The sequence below is a fragment of the Ranitomeya imitator genome, chromosome 5, assembly GCF_032444005.1.
Source record: "Ranitomeya imitator isolate aRanImi1 chromosome 5, aRanImi1.pri, whole genome shotgun sequence".
Classification (NCBI taxonomy): Eukaryota; Metazoa; Chordata; class Amphibia; order Anura; family Dendrobatidae; genus Ranitomeya; species Ranitomeya imitator.
In genome coordinates this window covers 356,609,058-356,622,364 of record NC_091286.1, presented here as the reverse complement: position 1 = coordinate 356,622,364, position 13,307 = coordinate 356,609,058, and the positions used below count along the sequence as shown (strand labels likewise).

Below are 13,307 nucleotides of genomic sequence, written 5' to 3'. Positions count from 1 at the left end.
AGTAATATTTGATGGGTTTATCGTTTATCTCCTAATACTTATATAGTGTCTGATAGAGAATATTAGGTCTATCTAATTCCAACACTATTCCTTTTGGTTCAAGGGACTTTAGGTATGTCTGTTCTATGTTTGCCATCCAATTGTAAATTAGACAGAGGGTCCACTGTCACTAGGTAGCCCAAAGGCCCATTCCTGTTGAAGTCACCAGAGAACATACGACGTGAACTTCAATTTAAAGGGAACCTGTCACCAGAAATAACACTGTTAACTTGCAGAATTGCTGTTTGGAGAAATTGCCCTTTGTCCTCCCCGCTAGCATTCAGTCATAGGGCCAAGGCGGTTCAGTCACGCTCTGAGAGCACTTAGAACATTGGTGACCTGTTCAATACTCATTTCACCTGCTGTATATTCACAGTGTATAATTTATCATTTTTTTTTCTTATGGGAATGTATAGAAGACAAAAACAAATTGGTGTTTAGTATTAATCAGAAACAGATTTCTTTGATGTCTTATTGTAGTTTTCTGTATTTTCCTCTTCTTCCTTTCTGTCTGCTCTCACTCCCTTACACCCTTCTTACACTTGTCAAAGTTGTCATTCACTTTCCCTTCACTTATCTTTTCATCCCGTATTTAATCTCTGCTACTTAGCTTCAGGGTGCAGTCAGACAAATACATGATTTTTCTTGATATTCACGTCCTTTGTACAGGAGAGCCTAGCTGTGCTCATAAATCTAAAAGTTCTATGCGTGGGTGCGCTGAAGTGGCTCTGACTATTTGGTAATTTAATTGTGCATGATTTGTCCTTAGAATGTTCTGCTTTCTGTGTTTCGTGTTCATGATAAACTGCTGCGTATAGATTTTGTTTTTATGCCTCCCATGAGCCGTATCTCGAGATGTAAGCACCGTACTGTATGTTCAGCCAACATGGTGAGCGCACTTCATTGCGTTACCTTTTTATCTAGGCAAAACAAATGACAACCTTGATTTTCAGCATCAATAAAGAATCATTTCATGGCTGCTCTTTTGCCAATTAAATCTTTTCAGAAAAGCCTTTCTGGGAAAGCGCAGGCGATTTGAGCTTGAGTCTCGGCAGTGAGGAATGACTTTCTCCTCTGAAAGGCAAACATTTCACCTGACCATAAAGATGCATTTTAGGCTTGGAATAGCAGCGTAATAAATATGCATCATTGCTTTCTTGTTTTGCCGATGATGAATACTAGAGTTGATACGATTTATTACACATCTTCCATTTTTTTTTTTACTTGCACATGCAGGTAGCATTTTACTTTGCCACACTGTGTCACAAACAATTCCGCACCATGAAGTTATGAATGTCTGGATCATGCGTGTGTTGAAATATAATGGCGCAATTCAATTTATTCCTTGCTTTTATTGCAGATCCCGAGAAAATCTAAACTGACTGTCCACCGAAATCTCCGAGACGATGAGGGCTTCATTATCCGTCATTTTGCAGGAGCTGTGTGCTATGAAACCGTAAGATGAATTTTTGTGTTTATTTTTATTAACCACATAGACCAGTTTTTCATGATTTGGATCAATATGGATCAATCGGTTCCTGAAATGTGTTCATCATGATTTGGCTTTCCAGGGTTGGTACTTAGAAAGTCTCCAGCGCCATTTTGCCGGAGAGCGCCGGACGTTAATCTTTGCGTGTACCGCCAATTTGGCTGGAGAATGCTGGGACATAAATATGCGCAAGCGCCGCCCAGGGAAATTTTTAAAAGGAGTCTCATAAAAATGCAGCATGGCCGCAGCAGGGTCGAAGACCCTACCAACAGTTACCCAATGCATGAATAGGTTATTGAACCAAAACATCTAAGATGAATTAAAAAAGAACCAGGCTACGGATTTTTTTTCACTACAAGTATCCATTAACTCAGTATAACAGTGCCATTATAGCCATATATTCACTTTAACAGGTTAAATCGTGGTGGCCGTTTCTCTTTGACCCCTTCCCAATATGTGCCGTACATGTACTTTGCTGCAGTAGCTGTATTCACTCAAACTGCCGTACATATACAGCTTCACGACCACCCGGACTTGCACTGAGCGTTGCTACAATCAAATGTGGCTGCCAGCTCTATATGAGAGCTGGCACCCTGCAACAATGCGGGTTCCAGGTGCTCACCACAAATCTAAATAAATTCCTTCAGTGGTGTAGTTTAATGGAGTCACTTGTGGGGAGTTTCCACTGTTTAGGAACATTAGGGGCCTTCCAAACGCGACATGACACCCGCATACCATTCTATCAAGATCTGCGTTTCAAAACGTGACTCCTTCCCTTCCGAGCCCTTCCGTGTGCCCAAACAGTAGTCTTCCCCCTTATAATGGGGTATCTGCATACTCAGGAGAAATTGCACAACAAATTGTATGATGCAACTACTCCTGTTACACTTATAAAAATGCAAAATTTGGGCTAATATATATATATATATATATATATATATATATATATATACACACATACTAGATGGTGTCCCGATTCTAGCGCATCGGGTATTCTAGAATATGCATGTCCACGTAGTATAGTGCCCGGCCACGTAGTATATTGCCCAGTCACGTAGTATATTGCCCAGCGACGTAGTATATTGGCCAGTCACGTACTATATTGCCCAGCCACGTAGTATGTTGCCCAGCCACGTAGTATATTGCCCAGCCACGTAGTATGTTGCCCAGCCACGTAGTATATTGCCCAGCCACGTAGTATATTGCCCAGCCACGTAGTATATTGCCCAGCCACGGAGTATATTGCCCAACCACGTAGTATATTGCCCAGTCACGTAGTATATTGCCCAGCCACGTAGTATATTGCCCAGCCACTTAGTATATTGCCCAGCCACGTAGTATATTGCCCAGCCACGTAGTATATTGCCCAGCCACGTAGTATATTACCCAGCCACGTAGTGTATTGCCCAGCCACGTAGTATATTGCCCAGCCATGTAGTATATTGCCCAGCCACGTAGTATATTGTCCAGCCACATAGTATATTGCCCAGCCACATAGTATATTGCACAGCGACGGAGTATACAGCACAGAGCCACGTAGTATAGAGACTTAAAATAAAAAATAAACATATACTCACATTCCGAAGGCCTGTTAAGTCCTGCTATACTCACCATCACGTAGTATATTGCCCAGCGACGCAGTATATTGCCCATTCACGTAGTATATTGCCCAGTCACAAAGTATATAGCAGAGCCATGTAGTACGGTATATTGCCCAGCCACGTAGCATATTGCCCAGCCACGTAGTATATTGCCGTTGGAAGTCGTGCTATACTCACCGTCCGCTGCCTTTTCCGCTCCTCTGGACGCTCCCGGGACCGCTCCACTGCAAGCGGCAGCTTCCGCTCCCAGGGCTGGTGTGAGCAGGACCTATGATGAAGTAGCGGTCACATGACCGTGACGTCACGGCAGGTCCTTGTCGCACACCAGCCCTGGGAGCGGAAGCTGCCGCTTGCAATGGAGCGGTCCCGGGAGCGTCCAGAGGAGCGGAAAAGGCGGCGGAGGGCGAGTATAGCAGGTTTTTTTTTTTTTTTTTATTATTATTTTTAACATGACATTTTTACTATTGATGCTGCATAGGCAGCATCAATAGTAAATAGTTGGGGACACACAGGGTTAATAGCAGCGGTAACGGAGTGCATTACACCGCGGGCCATTACCGCTGCCATTAATCCTGTGTGAGCGGTGAATGGAGGGGATTACGGAGCGGGCGCCGGGCAGTGAGTGCAGGGGAGTAGGGGAGGGACTAATCGGACTGTGCCCGTCGCTGATTGGTCGTGGCAGCCATGACAGGCAGCTGCCGAGACCAATCAGCGAACGAATAACCGTGACAGAAGGACAGACAGACAGACGGAAGTACCCCTTAGACAATTATGTATATAGATTTTTTGTGACTTAACTCTGATAATTGTAAAACTTTCAGTATTTTCTTCAAATTTCCATTTTTTTTCTCACAAATAAGCGCAAGTTACATCGACGAACGTTTACCAGTATCATGAAGTACAATATGTCGCAAGAAAACAATCTCAGAATCTCTGAGATCCGTTGAAGTGTTCCCCAGAGTTTATTACCTCATAAAGTGACAAAATTTTGAATGGGTAGGAAGATGAAAACAGGCACGGGGTTGAAAGAGTTAAAGGACTTCTCTATTCAGAAAACAAACTGTTTTACTCACCCTCACCGAGCTCATTGTTGATTCTCCACCGCTGCTCATGGTGTCCGTTTTTATATGTGGCGCTGACGTCGCGTTAGCAGCGCTGCGGTGAATCTTTAAACTCAGCAGCTCATGCCGTTTACTCCGACAGAGCCACTGAGCTCAGTTATTGGCTGCAGCGCGGTCGATGTGACATCAGCACTGCAGACAATAACAGACACCAGGAGCAGCGGTGGAGACTCAGCACTGGACTCCGGAGAAGGTGAGTAAAGCACAGGTTTTTTTTTTTGGTTTTTTTTTGTAAGAACTTCATAAAAAAGAGAAGGGAGTAGATGGGGTTAAAAAAAAATTTGTGAAAACCCCTTTATGAATATGGTGGATTTTTATGAATCGGCCAATCACCAACTTCGTGGATCAATGTCCAGGGCGTTCTCTGAATGTAGTGTAACGATAAGTACCATAAAAGCTAAAGTGACTTGTTTATTGGGACGCACCCAGCACGAGGTCACAAGTGAGTGACCTCTACGTGTGTCAGGTCCACAATTGTCCCTTTAGTCTAAATGCAGGTGGCTATTACGCAGCCTTTGTGTACAGTGCCCCTCCTGCCCTCTTTGAGCTTCTATTTGAAGAACAGATGTGACATGTTGGAGCCTGGTGAAGGAGCCTGATGCATGTGATAATGTCGTGAGGAGCAGGGTCGAGACATGAGCCTACACAGGCAGCATGCTTGTCACGTCTCAGACCTGAACGATTCCAGACAGAAACTCTGTGTCCTGCGGAGGAGCACGTACAGCCGTCATAGGAAATATTGTCATAGCTGAAGGAATCACACTCTGCAATGAGAATGACAGCAAGGAACATAATTGTAACCCAATTTGTTAGAGCCTAATGACACTTTCGTCTCCCGCCAGTATGTCATAAGAATAAGTTATTATGCCAAGGTTGCCCGTTTTCCAATCTCTATAGCGAAAAATGTAAAGGCTAATGTAGTGTATAACAATAAAGCAAAATCTGCTACGCGAGATCCTCTTTCAAATTCTGCTTCAGAGAAAAATTTCCACAAGTTTCCTATTGCGTCCTCTCCCAATACAGACGCCACCTTTCTAAAGGTGCAGCTGACCACATACGGCTGAAATTCCACCCACTGCGATGGCCAGTTGCCGTATGATTTTGGTTTACAAAACTATTGGTGGACCGAACTTTGGACTCGGGTGCACTTCATCTTGACCTTGCACTTCAAATAGATTGATAATATAAGATATATCTAATTGGTCTTCTAGGCTTCTTATACATTTTTAGGGTAAAGGTTGTGGAAATATGACTTTCAGTGACTGAAATCCAGAAGGCAACATCACCAGAGCTGGAGATGTTGCGGTACTATTTAGGGATGTGTTTAGCGTTTAGGGCCCCCTTATTACGAGGAAGAGAAGATATAGGATTTTCCAGGATAACAATAAATTTAAGTGGCATTTCATGTGACTTGAACTGGATCTGCGCACTTTTTCCGCAACAGTCCGCCTTGTGTCAAGAGTGAGTCACGGACTTCGTAAATATGGCATTTGGCCAGAAACATGTATTTTTGCAATACAATTACATCAGAAAAGATGAGAAATATGCTGTGATGTTCGGAGTGTTACAAACGGCCATTTATTTTGAGAAGGCCACACTTGATCCAGACCAGATTTTTTCAATTCTCTTTAATTCTATATATGTAGGTCATTTGTGAGAAGACCGGAGCTCGATAAATCATATTTTACAACAGAATTTGGTTACTTCAGAGGTTTCGCTGTATTGAATTTCAGTCATTAATATACACCTTTCATTCTAATCATGACAAATGGCTTTCCTAATGCCCGTGACATCTTTAGCAGGATAATGTACCTTAACACACTGAAAAACTCTTATCACATTTACTGATGATGATGAGACAGATCCTATAACAGTTGCAATGAAATGAATGATAGCTCAGCTTCCATAATGCTCAAAATCTATTAACTGATTTTGGATTATATATATATATATATGTGTGTATGTATATATATATATATATATATATATATATATATATATATATATATATATATATATATATATATATATATATGTATATATATATATATATATATATGTGTGTATATATATATATATATATATATATATGTGTATATATATATATATATATATATATATGTGTATATATATATATATATAGTGGAGGGCACTGGCAGTGTCCTCCCAGTAGTCATAGACGGTACTGTCTCTTGCCTGTATATTGCTAATCTGACGCTTTGAGACTTAAGACAGACCATAGAGGAATAAAATGCAGAGTGAATTCTTAGAATCAAGATAAAGGCGGAAGAGAAACCAAGGGGAAACTGAACTTGCATGCACCGTATGTAAATATGTGCAAAATATGATGGACTAATATGATAATTATGATAACTTATTTCATTTTTGTATGATCCAAATAAAGCAGATCTGAAAAAATTCTAATTGTATTCTGTGTATGATAATTGGTGCCGCCATAAAGGTGCCTCATCACTGCTCTAAAGGCATGAAATATGGATGTAGGTCATGTGTATATACATTTTTAGTATCTCATATAGAATTATTGAAAAGTCACTTGTTTAAATATATGTTTTCATTTCCCTCTAGACACAATTTGTGGAGAAGAATAATGATGCTCTGCATATGTCACTGGAGTGCCTCATATGCGAGTCCAGAGATAAATTTGTACGAGAACTGTTTGAATCAGTCAATAATCATAAGGATTCCAAGCAAAAGACGGGAAAACTCAGTTTCATCAGTGTGGGGAACAAGTTCAAGGTATAATATATTACTGTAGTTATTGTGCACAGCTCTCAATTTTTACAGTGCATCAGATGTCCTGTGAAAATGATTCCAGTTCTGTTGCCCTGGTGCTGTGATGCTAGTTTTTATTCACTTTTCTAGGTTATAGGTCTGTATCAGCAGGAATAAACAAAACAAAAAAACAAAAAAAACGTAATCTGACAATCTTGGAGAGAATCTGTCAGCAGTGTTTTGCTGTGTTATCTGAGATCATTATGATGTAGGGGCAGAGACCCTGATTCTAGTGATGCATCACTTACTATACTGGTTGTTGCAGTTTTTATAAAGTCTCTGTTTTCTCTGTGGCAGATCTGCCAGTTCTCCAAATGCTAATGCTGTGTACACTTTCATAATGCTGCTAATCCGTGGTGGGGCAGTGTTACACAGACCAGGTGGACTATATGGCGCTAGACAACTAGTCCTCTAGTAATAATCTCCTGCTGATTAAACACTAATTTATTAAAATAACACACAGTTCAATATGTGATACATGTTTGGAATCTGGGTCCCTGCCCCTACATCATGCTGCTCTTGGATTATATAGCAAAAGCCTGCTGACAGATTTCCTTTAAGGCCCTTACAAAAATTAGACTTGCGTTAGCCAAAATGACCCCTATTGGCACTGCTGATTTCAGACTGCAGGTCCTTTTCTCATCATCATAATCCCCCACCAGAGGGTCTGGCAGTGGCACTCTTCTAGAGAGCAAAGGAGAGCTCAGTAGAGCAAGCGCTCCTGTGTATGGAGGAGTCTGGAGACAGTCATTACTGTGTATATGGGCCCTTTATCAATAGGCAATGCTCATGTGATTTCTTTTTTTTGTTCACCCATAATTGTTGCTGGTGATCTTTTGTTTTTTTTTCCTCATTCCAATACAGTTGTCTTTTCAGTTGTACTGGGACATTAGATATGCAATATCCGCATTTTCCTGGATACATGTTCTTCATGTATTCCACCCATGTTGGTTTTCTGACATTGGTCTGTAAAATAAAGGGATATGCTTAATGGAAGTCCTTCACCTCCAAACTGCATTCTAAATGGCCTATATAGTGTTGTAGGGGGCTTAACCCTATAACAACATGTACCTGTTACTGGCACACTGCCTGAGAAAATCACTTTTAATTCACATGCAGGTGAGGAGGCTTTGGTGGGCCTTTGGCGTGGCCTCCTCGTTTGCTTATTGTGGGCCTCCCCCGCTTCTGATTGTCGGTGCTCGCTTCCCACTGTGAGCACTATGTGAACGTTGCCTGTGTGTGCACATGCGCACTGACACTGCCTGTCCCCAGCCGCGTGCTTCCTCCTCCCTGACTCCTCTTTCTTCTGACATCGTTATCAAGTCTGTAAAGATACAGAAATAGCAAGGCTAGGTTCCCATTGCGTTAATGGGAACGTGCTAACGGACAGCGTTGCACGGCGAAATTAACGTCGTGCAACACGTCCGTTAGCGCGCCCATTCACGGCAATGGGAACGCGCAGCACTAGCGCGTGCCATGTTCGGCATGCGCTAGCGACGCGCCGGTGTTTTGTGGCGCGCCGCGGACGCTGCTTTCAGCGTCCGAGGCGCGCCCGCGGTCCGTTCCCCGCTCTCGCAGATCGGGGATCTGCGAGAGCGGGGACGTTACCGCGGCCCCGGTAAAAACATTGCGTTAGCGCAATCTGCTAGCGCTAAACGGATTGCACTAACGCAATGTGACCCTAGCGGAAGTGAGGTCGGTCTGACTAAACAGGTTTGTAAATGGTCGCTGTTGGGGTTACATTTAGCCAGTCGGTGGTCGTTAAGCTGAGTGTAAACCCAGCGTAAGAAAGAGGGAGCTGTTCCTGATTGGTCGCAGACGAAACATCTTCACAATAACTATCATGGATAAAACTAGGAAAAGTTAATTCCTGTCCCTACAAACAAAGGCAATTAGTGGCAAGAAAAAATTGCCCATAAAGCAGTTGTGTAGGCCCCGTTCGTTATACAGTGGAGTCTGCCTGTCAGTCAGCTAATTGTTTTTGGTGTGAGGTCTGTGACCTGTGTAGATTTGCTCTGTTCACTGAGGGATGCTGTGTTCAGTTACATTCTAGCTATTCAATGAATGCCTGCCTATGATAGTCTGGCTTGTTCTGCCATTGCAGAGCCATCCTATGGATGGATAGGTTGTTGTCTCTTTAAAAGGAATCCGTCACCAGGTTTTTGCTACATTGTCCGCGAGCAGCATAATGTAGGTAAAAACAACCCTGATTCCTGTGATGTATCACTTAGTTTACTGGGTGCAGCACTTGTGATACAATCAGAGGTTTTAGATGTAGCCTATAGCAGAGCTGAAAAGCTGCCCACGCCCACACCACAGCTTTCTGTGTACATCGTATATTAACAGTGAGCTGCTAATCAGTACTGGAGGTGTGGCTGGACCGTTATGCATGTGAGCTGTAGTCATGTATTGATCTCCTGCTGATGAAGCAGTCATTATATTGAAACAACAGCACACAGCCTAATAAGTTACACATCCCTGAAATCAGTGTCTCAACCCCTACCTCATGCTGCCCTCTAATTACATAGCAATAACCTGCTGACAAATTCCCTTTTAGAGCAATAAGAATTTTCGAAACTTCAATTAAGTTAATCCTGTATATTACACATTTGTGTTTCATTCCTATCCTGCATAGTAAATTAAAAAAATTCAGTACTATTTTGTGGAAGAAAAAAAAAATCAAAACTTAGTAAAAAAAACAAAAAAACAACTGGTTAATGATAAATGGAGAATGTAGAAATCGTTCTTGTATGAAGTATTTTCCTTTCTGTTCCCTTTGTATAAAGTGGTGAATGGCTCCATCTGCATACATTGTGACAGTTCAATAAAACTTTCAACTCTCATCTGATTAAAATGTAGAATTGTGAGGCAGTGTCAACATTTGGCACTAATACCCTTCTCGGGCTGTCTACATAACTGATGCCTTAAGGTTACTTTCACACTTCCGTCTTTTAGAATCCGTCACAATCCGTCAAAGTGTTGAAAAGACGGATCCTGTGCAGATTGTAAAAAACGGATGCAACTGGATCCTATTTTTTGACGGATCCGTCGATGCAGCAGCTGCAGGAAAAATGGGTTAAATTAAAGGAATAGAAATCCTTCCAGGCATGCTCAGTGTAAAAAAAACGGAATCTGTTGCTGGATTCCGTCATTTGACGGACAGCAACGGATCCTGGGCCCATAGGCTTCCATTCTAGCCAACGATGGACGCCGCAGGATCTATCGCTGTACGTTTTTTCGCCGCAGACAAAAAACGTTACATTGAACGTTTTTTCCAAACGACGGTCCGCCAAAACACGACGGATCCGTCGCACGCCGGATGCGACTTGTGGCCATCCGTTGCGATCCGTCGCTAATACAAGTCTATGGGAAAAAAACGGATCCTGCGGGCACATTTGCAGGATCCGTTTTTTTCCCAAAGCGACGCATTGCAATGGATCTGAAAAGACGCAAGTGTGAAAGTAGCCTTAATTAATCATCCGTTTTTCTTCCATTTGAAAAGGATCCTTTTTTTTTTTTGCTTACTGGAGGCGGAAAATGAAATCCTTAGCATAAACAACTGGATAGGTGAACTGTTAAGTAATCTATTCGAAACGGATCCAGTAAGCAAAAAACGGATCCTTTTCAAATGGGTGGAAAACGGATGGCCAACTAACAGGTCCGTTTTCCAAAGATTTCACTGTTAAAAAAAGCGTATCCAGTTGAAATCAGTTTTTTTTCAGGCAGACAAAAAAGTTGTGTTTGTCAACAGAGATCTGTTCTATAGTCCGTTCATGTTCCAGGAAGATAATAATTGCCAGCGCTATAAGCCCCTGATATCTAGGGCTTAAGTGCAGCTCGTAATGTTGTGACACATCACATACTAATGTTATGGTGTTTGTGTAGGTGAATGACAGCTCTTTGGTATGATTAGGAGGTAATTCTTCATCTGTAACTGCGACCTATGGGGTCTTTTAACATACCGTATCTTATTATTGCACCCCGACAGAAGCTGCATTTCTTATGTGCTGTGCCATTTGCCTGTTTTGGGGCAGAGTAATTGTGTGCGGTGCCAGTGGTTGCCAACACCATTAAAGGGAATTTGTCACCAGGTTTATTAGCATAATATAGAGACATAGGCCCTGATTCATCACGATCATCGACTTTCTTGCCGACCTTGATAAAGGGGTGTGTAGGAGTCAGACACTCCTAATGATACCTCCTAATGATTCAGGAGCATCTAACAAGTGACATTTGCCTCCGTGTGCCTCACCACTAAACGTACTCTAGTTTCTTACTGGAGTAAGAGTTCTGATGTAAGGAATGTCACAGCTTGTCATGAATTAGACAAACTAACGCCGGTGAGTGTGGACCCACTGCTTCATGGGCCTTGTTTACCCTGGGTGTAACGAAGTGACTAAAGCCATTGATGGTGACGATAGACTTGGCCGCATGTAGTCCCAGACACCACTTCAGGGCCATCCCCGAGTCTGCTGCAGCTAACCAGAGGGACAGAGACACAGGTACAAGGTACAGGAGGACGAAGGCAAAGACTAGGTCAGACAATCCAGGGTCAGGGCAGGCAGCACAGGAGTGGAGACAGGACAAGTATACTAGCTGGGTCGATAAAGGAAGAATCGATACAAACAAGTGCATAAACAGGATACTAGCAGACGAACTAACTAGGAACCAATGTTCAGGCAAAAAGTAGTTGGAAGAGCTGCCTAATAACCACTTGTGTCCTGAAGAGTTTGGTTTCCTAGACAGCAGGGGGATTACGGTAAGTTCCTGCAAAAGTCTGGCCGCAACTCCCTTTTATCTAGGTGGAGATTCACCAGGATGGAGCAGAGCTGAAAATGCTGCTAGAGGCAGCTCAGCAAGACCACCTGAGTGTGGGAGGAACAGAGCGGTGACCGCAATGAGTGGGGCAGCGCCGATGTGACACAAACTATGGCGTCACACCCCTGCCGCGTCATCCATATAGCCCCGACTTCTCTCATTTTCTCGGATTTGGGAGAAACTGTCTTGAAAATGCCAAGTTGCAAAATTTTTACTCCACTTGCTCCAAAATTTTGTAACTTTTTAAAGCAATTTACTGTAGAATTCTTGCAAAATTGCTTTGAGTCAGAGCCATACACCTTGATTCCAGTGATTTCTAACTTACAGGGCTGCTTGCTGCAGTTTTGATAATCTCCTGCTGCTAAAATACTGATTCTATCACTTGAGGACTAGTAAACCTGCTGCAGTATTCATGAGCTCTGTATAACCCCACACCCACCACTGATTGTCAATTTTCTGTGTGTACTGTGCGTAGGATAAAAAAATCTGCTAATCAGAGGTGTGGGCTTGGTTATACAGAGCTCAGCATTTGGAGAACTTGTAGGTCTGCAGCAGAGAAAACTCTGGTTTTATTAAAGGGACTCTGTCACCTGAATTTGGCGGGACTGGTTTTGGGTCATATGGGCGGAGTTTTTGGGTGTTTGATTCACCCTTTCCTTACCCGCTGGCTGCATGCTGGCTGCAATATTGGATTGAAGTTCATTCTCTGTCCTCCATAGTACACGCCTGCGCAAAGCAATCTTGCCTTGTGCAGGCGTGTACTATGGAGGACAGATAATGAACTTCAATCCAATATTGCAGCCAGCATGCAGCCAGCGGGTAAGGAAAGGGTGAATCAAACACCCGAAAACTCCGCCCATATGACCCAAAACCAGTCCCGCCAAATTCAGGTGACAGGTTCCCTTTAAAACTGCAGCAAGCAGCCCAGTAAGTGATGCATCATCAGAGGACTCGGGAAAAATCTGAGGATCAAAAAGTGCAGTAGGGTCTTATCCGATGATAAAGGACAATAAGGTGCAGGGAATTGCTCACCTTACAACGTATATTTCTCAGCTGCTGCCGTCCCACTCTGGAAATGCCCGAAGAGAAGCAATAGTTGGGTCGTGTGCGCTTCTGATCGAGATCCAAAAGAATGGTCCGGGATACAAAGTAGACTTGATGTGGTTTTATTATCAACGCGTTTCGTAGCCTTCAGACTTCTTCAGCAGGATATAAGCCCATACTTTTTTGTGTATGTGGCCATATCCTGGTGAAGAAGTGAGGACTACGAAACGCATTGATGATGAAACTGCATCAAGTCTACTTTGTATCATGGATCTCCAGCAGCAGTGCAGATGACCCACCTATTGTCTCTCTTCTGGCATCTTGGAATCAGGATCTCTGCCCCTATATCATGCTTCTCTCAGAAACTAACATCTGGTGACAGATTCTCTTGGGTGTGATGAA

General features: G+C 42.9%; 1 protein-coding gene across 6 annotated transcripts in view; it reads left to right on the top strand.

Annotated features, from left to right (window-relative positions):
- The window catches only part of MYO6 (myosin VI), a 326,341-nt gene that overhangs the window by 202,938 nt on the left and 110,096 nt on the right, over positions 1-13,307 (top strand). For all 6 annotated transcript variants that reach the window (XM_069726515.1, XM_069726516.1, XM_069726514.1 and 3 more), the window contains exons 17-18: positions 1,400-1,495; positions 6,837-7,007. In XM_069726515.1, coding sequence (XP_069582616.1) covers positions 1,400-1,495; positions 6,837-7,007 — 267 coding nt within the window. The remainder of the gene's footprint in view (positions 1-1,399; positions 1,496-6,836; positions 7,008-13,307) is intronic.